This window comes from Cavia porcellus, unplaced genomic scaffold (assembly GCF_034190915.1).
Source record: "Cavia porcellus strain 051 isolate PalLab524CR breed Dunkin Hartley unplaced genomic scaffold, mCavPor4.1 scaffold_1, whole genome shotgun sequence".
Lineage (NCBI taxonomy): Eukaryota > Metazoa > Chordata > Mammalia > Rodentia > Caviidae > Cavia > Cavia porcellus.
The window spans coordinates 156622550-156636355 of record NW_026947484.1 but is presented as its reverse complement, the minus strand read 5'-3'; the positions used below and the strand labels follow the sequence as shown (position 1 = coordinate 156636355).

At 33.7% G+C, this 13806-nt stretch overlaps 1 protein-coding gene across 1 annotated transcript in view; it reads right to left on the bottom strand.

The window, feature by feature from the left end:
- Lrriq3 (leucine rich repeats and IQ motif containing 3) overlaps nt 1–13806 on the bottom strand; it is a 146953-nt gene that overhangs the window by 85120 nt on the left and 48027 nt on the right. The window contains exon 5 of the mRNA XM_063258272.1: nt 3911–4067. Within this exon, the coding sequence (XP_063114342.1) occupies nt 3911–4067 (157 nt within the window). The remainder of the gene's footprint in view (nt 1–3910; nt 4068–13806) is intronic.

The following is a 13806-nucleotide window of genomic DNA, read 5'->3' as shown; positions in this document are numbered from 1 at the left end:
GACTCAAAATACTCCACAGTGGCCTTTCCATGTTGCTTCTGCTTCAGGACAATGTGTAAAGATGAACTGAAACTTCTGAAACTAAACCTTCCTTCCTTTAAATGGTAGGTGTCAGGTATTTGTCCCAGAAGTGGAAAAGCTGACCAACACAACCAGTATCAAGTTGGTTTCATTCCAGAAATGCCAGGATGGTTCATGAATCAAAGACTGAAAACCACCTGTTCATCTCAACTGACATAGAAATCTTTGGCAAATTTTAACATCACTTCTGGTAAAAGTCTTAAACAAGAGTAAGTATTAAAGGATTATGTCTCTATATAATAAAGGCCACATACAACAAACCATGGCAATGTCATACTAAATAGGGAAAACTTGAAACATTTACTTTAAATTCAGGAATGAGACAAAATATCCATTCTCAGAAGTCCTATTCAATATGGTACTTGAAATTTTAGCCATAGCAATTAGGCAAGATAAAAAAATAAAAACAACACAAATAGAAAAGGAGAACTCAAATTATTATTTGTATACAATATAATCCTATATATCAAGTTCTTAAAGACTGCACCAAAGTATCAGGACATAAAATCAATGTTTTAAAACCTATAAGCATTCTATATGCAAATTATGAAGAATAAGAGGGAAAATTCCATTTACAATAGTTCAAAAATACCTAGGAATCAACCTAACCCATGATGTAAAATACCTCTAAATGAAAACTGCAGAACACTAACAAAAGACATTGGAGAAGACCATCTTCAAAAGAATCCAGGGACCATCCACAGAAGATGAAAAGACAACCTATATTTATAAATTGGCAGAAATCATATTGTTAAAATGCCCTTACTACCAAAAATGATCCGAAGATTCAGTGTAATTCCCCATCAAAATTCCAATAACATTCACAGAATTAGAAAAGTATTCCTAATATTCATATTGAAACACAAAAGACTGAGAATATTCAAAGCAGTCTAAAGCACAAAGCAATGCTGGAAGCATTACAATACTACAATACTTGATTTCAAACTTTATTATCAAACCAAAATAAAAACAGCATGGTTTGAGCACAAAAATAGACATGTAGAGTAATAGACTAGAAGTCACAGAATCAAACTTACATAACTACAGTCATCTGATGTTTAACAAAGAAACCAAAAACACATAGTGAAGAAAGGATCACTTCTATAATACATGGTGCTAGAAGTGGATATTCATATGTAGAAGATTTATACCAAACCCTAATTCTCACCCTGTATGAAAAATCAATTCAAGATAAAACAAAAACCTAGGTCTAAGACTTGAAACTTTGAAACTGCTGCAAGAGAACATAGGGGAACACATGCCATAGGCATTGGTGAAGATTTCCTGAGTAGAATTACAATAGCACAGAAAATAATAACAAGAACCAAACCATGTGAATACCTTCAGTTAAGGAGATTCTATACAACAAATGAATCAACAGAGTGAAGAGATAGCCTGCAAAATTGGAGAAAACCTTTGTCAGCTTCTTTTTCAACCAAGGATTAATACATAGAATACAGGGAGTATATTGGGGATAGATAGGATAAAAATATATTACATATATTGAACCAAGGGTTTTTAAAATTAATTAGCACTAAGATAATAGTAAAACACAAAATTTTTAATGTTCCCCTAAAAATAGCACAATCAATAAACAGGCAAAGAATTGAACTGACACTTCTCAGAAGAATACAAATAGTAAGTATATGAACAGATGCTCAGAATTTTTAGCCACTAGGGAAATGCAAATTAAAACTATTAAGATTCTATAATACAAGTCAGAATGCCAATAATCAAGAATAAAAAATAATAAATATTGGCAATAATATAAGAAAAAGGAAAACCAATTACACTCTTGGTAGGTATGCAAATTAGTATATTCACTATGTAAATAACTTCATAGTTTCCTCAAAAAGCTAAGAATAGAATTGTCAGATGACTCAGGTATACCACACCTGAGTATACAATCAAAGGAATCTGAGTTGGTATGCTATATGCCCATATCTATGTTTATTGTGGAACAGTCACAATAGTCAGGATATGGAATTAGCCTAGGTACTCATTAATGGATAAATACTAAAAAAAAAAATGTAGCCAATTTCACAATGGAATATTTACTCATTCTCCCCAGACAACAATGAAATATGTCATTTGCAGAAAAATATGGATACAATTATAGATTACTGACTGTGTTAAACAGAATGAGCCAGAGCCAAAAAGTAGCATATTCCATGTTTTCTCTAATATATGGTATCTAAAAAAAAAGCAGACTGTACCAGGGAAACTATTACTACACAAGAAGAAGCGAATAAAGAGGAAAGGGGGTGGGATACAAATCAGGGCAGAGGGGGAAGACATAATTACAACGTCATGTGCATATATGGAAATGCCACACGAAAATAAAATACCTGGTCAAATTAATTTGCACTAATAGAAATGTATTTGAAAAAGAAATATGATCAAGGAAAAGAGAAATCTAAAACTTCATAATAAATATATCTCACCAAAAATTTCATAATGTTAAAAATACTTACAAAGTCTTGAAAATGTTATGTTCTATGTTACTTTATAGATATTAGATAAAATAATCTTAGAAAACTGAATTTTTTTTCCTGTTCATACACATGATAGTCACTTCTTAAACTTTATATCTATAAAATACATTAATATATCTATATCTATAAATTTAAAACACATACATTGGTTATCAATATATCCAAATATACCCAAATTAGTTATCAGTATACAAAACTTGGTTATAAAGATACAACATTTACAGAAAACCTTTTTCATTTAAATCATATAAAGAAGTTTCTGGCATACTCTAAAGTAAACAAGCTTGCAATATATACATCAATTCCAAAGAAACTTCACAGGAACTTTATAACTTCCTAGGAGCTCACTATCATGTGGTGTAGGCAATATAGCTAGCTCTGAGTACGATGAGGAAAATGTTCTGAGTAGGATCCATTTGCCTTGTAAACCTGTGTTTCTGTTCAAAAAGTAACTTTGATTTTAGGACCTGAGGATGTTCCTTAAGGATGTTCATCTAGGATGCAGGTTTTCAATTTACCTAGAATTGATGCTAATGACACACTAAGACCTTCCCTAGTCCTTTTTAATCATGCTTATGTAACTGAACCATTCATAGTCAGGAACAGGCTCACACATGAAGATTACTTATAACAAACACAATGCTTTAAAAATTGTAAAGTTTATCACGATTAATTCCACTCTAATCCTGAGTCTTGATTTCTATCATCACCTAATTTACAAAGCAAAACAAACAAACAAACAAAAAAAACTCTAAAGTTCAAAAAAGCACACTGTAACATCAGATGACCTGAAGTCAAAAGCTTATGTGGCTTTTTGAAAATCAAGAACAACTGAGCCTTGCTTTCCCTTTTCATAAAAAGTAGTAAAAACACCGGTCTAATGGTGTCTTGGAGAATAAACTACACACCACACTCAGAATACCCAGAACAGTGCCCAGTGTATAGTAGGACTCAGTTGATAGAAGAAAATTTCTTTCTTTTCTATTTTATCCTCAAAGAAATTTTCTGTATTATAAAACACTGAAAATTATACTATGCATAAAAACATCAGTCCTGAATAGACAAAATATTTGTTTTTCATCACCAATAAATTTTCTATCAGTATTACAAGTTGTAATAACTGAGATAAAAAATGTAGAAAGCATTAATTATAAAAACAATCACTGTAATATGTAACAGTATACTAATTATACTACATCAGAGAATGTGAAGCAGAAGATTAACAATAAAAGGAAAGATCTTTCAATGCAGAAATTACAACTTTAGTATCACAAATAAATTATTTCAAGGTAATTAATTATACTAATTATACTTAAATGCTAATAATTACTTACATGTTTCCCACCTGCATGTTTCCCTTTCACCTTAGTTTCACACTTGGGAAAGATGTCCCCAAGGATTTTATCTTCAATGCTGCTGGTTATATACATCCGTTTTTTCCCGAAGTCTCTAATAATTTTCTCCTGCTGCTTTTTATACAAAAACAAAAGGCTGAAGATAAGGGGAGAGGAATTATCCATTAGTTTTTTGAAAAAAATAAATTAAAACTAAAGATGAACTTACAATATCTTAGAAATTATGGTGACAAATATAATGTACTAATAAATATAAAGTGATAACATAGTATAATACATATATAATATGTGATAAATATTTTAAATCTATACCCTATAACGCTGTATAGAAACTAAAGTTTGTTCATCAATACATATCAAGGGAAAATGAATGCTTAGAAATTTCATCTGATACAAACCCATTAATCTATTCTTTTTTCATATCTGGTTATGTATTTTGAAATATAAAGGCAAGAACAACATGAATAAATTATCAATAGGAATATAAGATAATCAGTGGTGGGCTAAGTGGGTCTGAGGCATCTACATCTACCTCCCCATTCCGGCTGCGCTCAGAGAACTGTGGAGTTTCCAGCAAGTAGGCGGGCGCACACTATCCCCGGAGCCCAGCCTATTTGGGACTCTTGCACTCTCTGGGCAGATCTGGGGCGCCTGAATCCGCCTCCCCGAGTGTATGGAGGACTGTGGATTTCTCAGCAAGCAGGCGAGCATCACCAGTTCCAGAGGCCCCGCAGCCTGCGATAAATGCCCAGTGCACTCGGCCCCAAGCCCAGACTGTTTCGGGACTCTCGAGCCTTCTGGGTGCTGTAAAGTGGCTAAGTTGGCCCCTGGCACCTACATTTGCCTCCCCATTCCGGCTGTGCTCAGAGAACTGTGGAGTTTCCAGCAAGCAGACAGGGGCCAGTGTCCCTAGAGGCTTGCTTATCTGGAACTATGGAGTTCTAAACAGGCAGAAGAGGGCCACTGGTTCTAGAGGACCAGCAGCCTAGGGAAACTGGGTGCCAGAATGCCACGAGCTGTGAACATATAAGTGGATTTCCATGAGACTCTGAGGAAGCTTTTGAATAACACATGAAACACAGAAATACAGGAAAATGACAAAACAAAAGACCAAATTACAACCTCAAACCTCCAGCCCATATCAAGAAACCTTAGGAGCAATGTATATAGAAGAAAATACACACCATATACCTCAAATATTGGACATAATAGCTACTGAAATAAACAAGCAACTCCAGGAAGCTTTAAAGGAATTCAAATGTGAAATAATCTCCCAGGTAAAAAAAGAAATGATAAAAGAAATGAAAGAGATGCTGAATATATCTAAAGAAAAAAACAGTTAAAAAATTGGAGGAACTAAACAAAAATATAGAATCCCGAGATGAGCAATATAACAAACAAACACAATATATAAAGGAGATGCACAGAGATATACAGGAAATAAAAAACTCCACTGAAAGCTGTAAAAACCACCTCAATGAAAGTGAAAATACAATTTCAGACCTTGAAGACAGGATTGCAGCTAGAACAGGAAAGGAAAGATCTTTTAAAAATAACAAGGAATCAGGAAATAACAATTCAACAACTGCAAGATGATGCAAAGAAAATTAACATACGATTGATAGGGATTAATGAAAAAGAAGGGGACAACATAAAGGATGTCAAGAGAGTATTTAGAGAAGTAATAGCTGAAAATTTCCCTAGCATGAGATCAGAAACTGACATCAGGTACAGTGAAGCCTATAGAACTCTAAATAGCCATAACCAAAATAAAACTACACCCAGACATATAATAATCACCATCCCAGAAATCCAACACAAAAATAGATTATTAAAAGCTGTCAGTGAGAAAAGACAGATCACTTATAAAGGAAAACCTATGAGAATCATAGCAGACTTCTCAGCACAAACAATAAAAGCAAGAAGAGCATTGGAGTGAAGTATTACAGATCCTAAAGCAAAATGCTTTCCAACCTAGACTGATGTACCCTGAAAAACTGTCATTCAAAAATGATGGTGATACACGATACTTCCATGACAAAGAACAGCTGAAGAACTTCATAAACACCAGGTCAACTCTGTAAAAAATATTGAGAGACAGTTTAGATACACAAAAGAAAAATCACTAAGCAAAGCAGATAATTAAACAACAGAAAGATAAAGATGCAACAGCAGAGAGATAACATGTCAACAATAAACCAGCATATAACAGTTATAACCATTAATGTAAATGGTCTCAATAAGCCAGTCAAAAGAAATAGACTAGCAGAATGGATCAAGAAACAAAATCCAACCATATGCTGTTTACAGGAAAACCATCTAACCCAGAAGGATACTCACAGACTGAAAGTCAAAGGATGGAAAACAATACTTCACACAACAGGAATCCAAAAAAAAGCAGGAATAGCCATTCTGTTTGCAGACAACATGAACTTTAAACCGACAATGATCATAAAGGACAAACAAGGTTACTTCATACTCGTTAGGGGAAAACTCCAAGAGGAAGTGATAAGTATCTTAAATATATATGCACCAAACTACAGAGCTCCCAGTTATATAAAACAACTATTAACAGAAATGACAACTCAAATTATCAGTAACACAATTGTAACAGGAGACCTTAACATGGCATTGACACCAAGGGACAGATCAACCAGACAGAAAATGAGCAAAGAAATAACAGAACTCAATCACACCTGTGAAAAAATGGACTTGATAGACATATATAGAATGCTCCACTCAAAAACATCAGAATACACATTCTTCTCAGCAGTACATGGGTCATTCTCTAAAAAAGACTATATATTAGCTCACAGAACACATTTAAACAAATGCAAAAGAGTTGAAATCATCCCTTGCATGTTATCAGATCATAGCGCTCTGAAATTAGAAATTAATGATAAAACATACTGCAAAAATCCCACAAGCACATGGAAACTGAATAACACACTCTTGAGTAATCAGTGGGTCACAGAAGAAATTAAAGAATAAATTAAACAATACCTACAAGAAAATGAAAATGCAGATACAACTTACCGGAATCTGTGGGATGCAATGAAAGCCGCCCTCAGAGGAACATTTATTGCACTGAGTTCCCACATCAGGAAAACAGAACGGATACAAATAAATAACCTGATGCTACACATCAAACAGCTAGAAAAAGAAGAGCAAGTCAAGCCCAAAGCCAACAGAAGAGAGGAAGTTATAAAAATCAGAGCAGAAATCAATGCAATAGAGACTGAGAAAACAATCCAAAGAATCAACGAATCAAAGAGTTGGTTCTTTGAAAGAATAAATCAAATCGATAAGCCCCTAGCCAACTTTATTTTAAAAAGGGAAGAAAAAGCTCAAATTCATGCAATAAGAAATGGAAAAGGTGAAATAACTACAGACTTTACAGAAATACAGAAGATCATCAACACCTATTTTGAAAACTTCTACTTTCAAAGATTTGATAACACAGAAGAAATAGACAGATTTCTAGAAACATATGAAGTACCAAACCTAGATCAAGAGGATGTAAAACTGCTGAATAACCCAGTCTCTATTAATGAAATTGAAAATGTAATTAATGTCCTTACCTACAAAGAAGAGCCCAGGCCCAGACGGATTCACTGCAGAATTCAACAAGAAATACAAAGAAGACCTAATGCTGACACTCCTCAAACTATTCAATGACATTGAAAGGGAAGCAATCCTTCCTAAGTCATTCCTGGAAGCAAATACTCTAGTACCAAAACCTAAGAAATACCCAACTAAAAAAGAGAACTATAGACCGATCTCCCTAATGAACACAGATGCAAAAATCCTCAATAAAATATTGGCAAATATGATGCAGCAAATCATCAAGAAGATTATACACCATGACCAAGTGGGACTCATCCCAGGAATGCAGGGATGGTTCAACATATGTAAATCAATAAATGTAATCTATTATATCAATAAAGAAAAAAAGTAAGAATCACATGATCATTTCTATAGATGCAGAAAAAGCCTTCAATAAGGTCCAATATTCATTCATGATAAGAACTTTACAGAAAATTGGAATAGATGGTCTTTACCTTAATATAATATAATATAATAATATAATAGATGGTCTTTACCTTAATATAATAAATTTATGACAAACCAACAGCCAGCATCATACTACATGCCCAAAAATTGAAAGCCTTTACTTTAAAATCAGGCACAAGACAAAGATGTCCTTTATCACCAATCCTATTTAATATAGTACTGGAAGTACTAGCCAGAGCAATTAGACAAGAGAGAGAAATAAAAGGGGTAAAGATAGGAAAAAAAGAAGTTAAATTTTCATTGTTTGCAGATGACATGATACTCTACATAGAAGACCCCCTAAACTCCATTGAAAGACTCTTAGATATAATAAATTCAGTAATGTAGCTGGATACAAAATCAATACTCAGAAATCAATAGCATTCCTCTACACTAACAAAAAAATCACAGAGAGGGAAATAAGAGAAACCACACTCTTCACACTAGCAAGCAAAAAAATGAAATATTTAGGAATTACTCTTACGAAAGAAGTGAAAGACCTATAACGGGAAAATTATAATACACTGAAAAAAGAAATTGAAGATGATCTCAGAAAATGGAAAGATATCCTATGCTCATGGATATGAAGAACAAACATTGTGAAAATGGCCATTCTCCCAAACCTGTTATATAGATTCAATGCAATCCCAATAAAAATATCATCAACATACCTTATAAATCTAGAGAAATCACTCCTAAAATTCATCTGGAACCAGAAGAGACCTAGAATAGCAAAGGCAATTCTAAGCAGCAAAGGCAAGGCAGGAGGCATCACATTCCCTGACTTGAAGTTATACTACAAAGCAACAGTTAGTAAAATCAACATGGTACTGGAATCAAAACAGAGCCAAAGATCAATGGAATAGATTAGAAGATACAACCACAACTACAAAAGCACTCAACCACCTTATCTTTGATAAAGGAGCCAAGCAGGTTCATTGGAAGAATGACAGTCTCTTTAATAAATGGTGCTGGAAAAACTGGCTCTCCATTTGCTGAAAACTAAAGCTAGACCCATGTCTATCACCATGTACTAAATTAAAATCTAAATGGGTCAAAGATCTGAATATTAAAACAGAACACTAAATCTATTGGAAGACAAATTGGGTAGAAACCTTGGAGACATAGGGCTAGGTAGAGAATTCATGAACAGGACTCAAACCGCACAGGAAATACTTCCCAGAATCAATAACTGGGACCACTTCTTATTAAAATGTTTCTACATGTCAAAAGAAATCTCCAGCATAGTCAAAAGAAAACCCACAAACTGGGAAAAGATTTTAGTGAACTCTCTCTTAGACAAGGGACTCTGGTCTAAAACATATAAAGAATTAAAAAAAACTCAGACCTCCAAAATTCAAAGATCCAATCCAAAAATGGGCATCTGAGATGAATACGCAATTCTCAGATGAAGAAATGCAAATGGCAAATAAATACATGAAAAAATGTTCATCATCATTGGTCATTAGAGAAATGCAAATTAAAACCACACTGAGATACCATCTCACTCCTGAAAGAATGGCCAGGATCAAGAAAACCAACAACAACAAATGCTGGAGAGGCTGTGGGGAAAAAGGAACTCTCCTGCACTGTTGGTGGGAGTGTAGACTGGTACAACCACTGTCGAGGTCAGTCTGGAGATTTCTCAAAAAGTTGGGATTGGTAATCCCATTTATTCCAGCTATTCCACTTCTAGGCATATTCCCAGAAGAACTGAAAGCATCATACCACAGTGATATATGTGCACCTATGTTTATAGCAGCACAATTTGTAATCGCCAGATCTTGGAAACAACCCAAGTGTCCATCAACTGAGGAATGGATAAAAAAGTTGTGGTATTTCTATACAATGGAGTATTATTCAGCTATAAAGAAGGATCACATTGAGATATTTATCAATAAATGGGCGCAGCTTGAGACCATACTCATAAGTGAAATAAATCAATCTCACATGTGTGAATACCGAATAGTTTCCCTAATGTAAGTAATGATTCAAATATATAAAAATATGTGGTAATCATGATTCCCCATTATGTGGCCTTGAAGTCTTATAGAGTTTTCACTTATTAATTGGAAAGGCTTTATTCTGGGCTTCTTGATATGGAAATATTTGAAGCTATAGTATATAAAGTTTTATGCAAATATTTCAAGGAAAAAAATAGGCACTATGGTAACTACTATTAAGTCGGGTTATTTGGTGGTGAAGCACTAAGTTGCTGAAACAGTCATGCTTTGACCTGATTGTTATATTGTTATGTTCTGTTTTATCTCAATCTCTCCCTTATTCTTTAAAAAAATTATTTAGTTATTTCTTATGTTTGTTTTAATTAAGGGGAAAAATTAAAAAAATTAGCAGGATATATAATAGTAAGTCTTTTTGATTTCCTATTAACTTGTTTTGATGTCCTGTAATACTCCCACGATCTTGTTTTGACTGATTAGACTCTGTTCCATTCTGTGCGATAGTATCAAGTTTGAGGGTATAGGCAACTACTTTGAAGGCAATAAGATTCACTAAGATGCCCATTCTGGTTTGACTATTGTCTCCTTTGGAAGTCCTGTAATGTTTACAATGCCTAAGTTTTATTAGTCTTGTTCTCTACTGTTTTGTCCAACTTTATAATATCTAATGAGATAGGCAATTCTTTTTAAGGAAACAAGAGAGATCGTTGATAACCATTGTTGATAACCTTGTATTCTGTTTTACATCATGTGCTATGTCTATCCTTGGTTTTGACTGACAGCTTTGTTTTGCCATATTTGACTTTATTCTCTCCCCCCCAAAAAAGTAATAAGAACTAAGGAGTAATAAAATCCAAAATGTGTAAATTTTGTTGTAAAAAAGAGAGGGGAAAAAAAAGAGCTCTAACGGATATAACAGCAAGTGTGTTTAGGGGTGTTAAATAGCTGACTATATTAATGTTTTTGGATCACTGAACACAGCTGTTTGCAGTCTCTCTGTTTGAATGTCCACTTTGTATTCTTTGATACTGTGATTTGAGCAACTATTTCTAAGATGATAATATATAATCTATTAACAGGTGATTTCTTACTGTTTTTTTTTGTAGTTCTGTATTACATGTACCCTTACACCGCTTTGTTTTGTTTTGTGTTTTTCTCTTTTTCCTTTTAAATAAAATTTTTAAAAAAGTTTCTTCATGTCAAAAGAAATCTCCAACATAGTGAAAAGAAAACCCACAAACTGGGAAAAGATCTCAGTGAACTCCCCCTCAGACAAGGGAATTTTTTCTAAAACATATAAAGAATTAAAAAACTCAGACCCCCAAAATTCAAAGATCCAATCCAAAAATGGGCATATGAGATGAATACGCACTTCTCAGATAAAGAAGTACAAATGGCAAATAAATACATGAAAAAATGTTCATCATCATTGGTCATTAGAGAAATGCAAATTAAAACCACACTGAGATTCCATCTCACTCCTGAAAGAATGGCCAAGATCAAGAAAACCAACAACAACAAATGCTGGAGAGGCTGTGGGGAAAAGGAACTCTCCTGCACTGTTGGTGGGAGTGTAGACTGGTACAACCTTTGTGGAGGTCAGTCTGGATATTTCTCAAAAAGCTGGAATTGGAAGTCCCATTTGTTCCAGCTATTCCACTTCTAGGCATATTCCCAGAACTGAACGCATCATACCACAGTGATATATGTGCACCTATGTTTATAGCAGCACAATTTGTAATTGCCAGATCTTGGAAACAATCCAAGTGTCCATCAACTGAGGAATGGATAAAAAGTTGTGGTATTTCTATGCAATGGAGTATTACTCAGCTATAAAGAAGATCATATTGAGATATTTATCAATAAATGGGCACAGCTTGAGACCATACTCATAAGTGAAATAAATCAATCTAGCATGTGTGAATACCGAATAGTTTCCCTAATGTAAGTACTGATTCAAATATATAAATGTATGGGGTAATCATGATTCCCCATTATGTGGCCTTGAAGCCTTATACAGTTTTCACTTCTTAATGGGAATGGCTTTATTCTGGGATGCTTGATATTATTGCCTGTGATGAAATGAACAGCTATTTTGAAGAAAATAAGTCATCATAATAGCTAGTGCTGATTTACTATCATCTTGTTTTGAAGCCCCACCAAACTATGGCTCTTCTGTCTCCATTGGTTTTATCATGATGCATCTTGCTGGATTTTATTATATGTTATAGTATAAACAAAAATTGTTATAGGCAAAGAGGTATAGAAACGATTGTTCGTTTTCTGTTAGCTGGTTCTAAATACCCTACAATGTTTTCATCCACTTGAATGGTTTTACACTGACTTGATATGTTTGAAGCTATAGTATATGAAGTTATATTCAAATATTTCAAGGAAAAAGACCCTATGGTAACTACTATTAAGTCAAGTTATTTGGTGGTGAAGCACTAAGTTGCTGAAACTGCCATGCTTTGACCTGTATTGTTTTGTTATGTTCTCTTTTATCTCAATCTCTCCCTTATTAAAAAATTAGTTATTTTTTATGATTTTTTAATTAAGGGGAAAAATCAAAAAAATGAGCAGGATATATTATAGTAAATTTTGATTTCCTATTAACTTGATTTGAAGTCCTGTAATACTCCCACTATTGTTTTGACTGATTAGACTCTGTTTCATTCTGTATGATAGTATCAGGTTTGAGGGTATAGGCAACTACTTTGAAGGCATTAAGATTCACTATGATGCCCATTCTGGTTTGACTATTATCTTCTTTGGAAGTCCTGTAGTGTTTACAAGGTTTAGGTTTTATTGGTCTTGTTCTCTACTGTTTTGTTCAACTTTATAATACCTAATGAGATAGACAATTCTTTTTAAGGAAGCAAGAGGCATTATGGTAACCATTGTTGATAACCTTATACTCTGTTTTTACATCATGTGCTATGTCTATCCTTGGTTTTGACTGACAGCTTTGTTTTGCCATATTTGACTTTATTCTCTTCCAAAAAAAAAGTAATAAGAACTAAGGAGTAATAAAATGCAAAATGTGTAAATTTTGTTGTAAACAAGAGAGGAAAAAAAAAGTGCTCTAAAGGATACAACTGCAAGTGTGTTTAGGGGTGTTAAATAGGTGACTATATTAATGTTATTGGTTGGATCATTGAACACAACTGTTTGCAGTCTCACTGTTTGAATGTCCACTTTGTATGCTTTGATACTGTGACTTGAGCAACTATCTCTAAGATGATAATGTGTAATCTATTAACTGGTGATTTCTTACTGTTTTTTTGTTTTGTTTTGTTTTGTTTTTTGTAGTTCTCTATTACTTGTACCCTTACACCGCTTTGTTTTTTCTCTTTTTCCTTTTAGATAAATTTTTTTTAAAAAAGATAATCAGTGTTACTTTTTCTCCCCAGTGAAGAAGTACCTTCTTATTGTGACAAGTGATTTCTGGCCTAAAAAATTGTATCTATGTAACATCACACAAATGCTAAGGGTGGTACTCTTGAATAGTAATGTTCAACAGAATGCTGTTCAAGCCACTAAATGATTTTCATTTATTAATCACAGTAAAATGGTAAAAATAAGTAAATTAACTTAATACTGTACATAATGCAATATTCTTCAAATATTAACAAAATCTGCAAAGTAACACCATACTTAATGGTAAAATTCTGAAGGCCTTCCCCTCTAAAATCAAAGGCAAAAAAGGTACATCCCCTCCCACCAAAGCTATTCAGCCCTACACCACCATAATAGAACTTCTTCCTCTATCAATGGAAAGAGCTCAGCAATGTAAGAAAAGAATAATTACATTATAGCCATATCATTAGATCTACAAATAAGTGGAGGGAAAATGTTTTA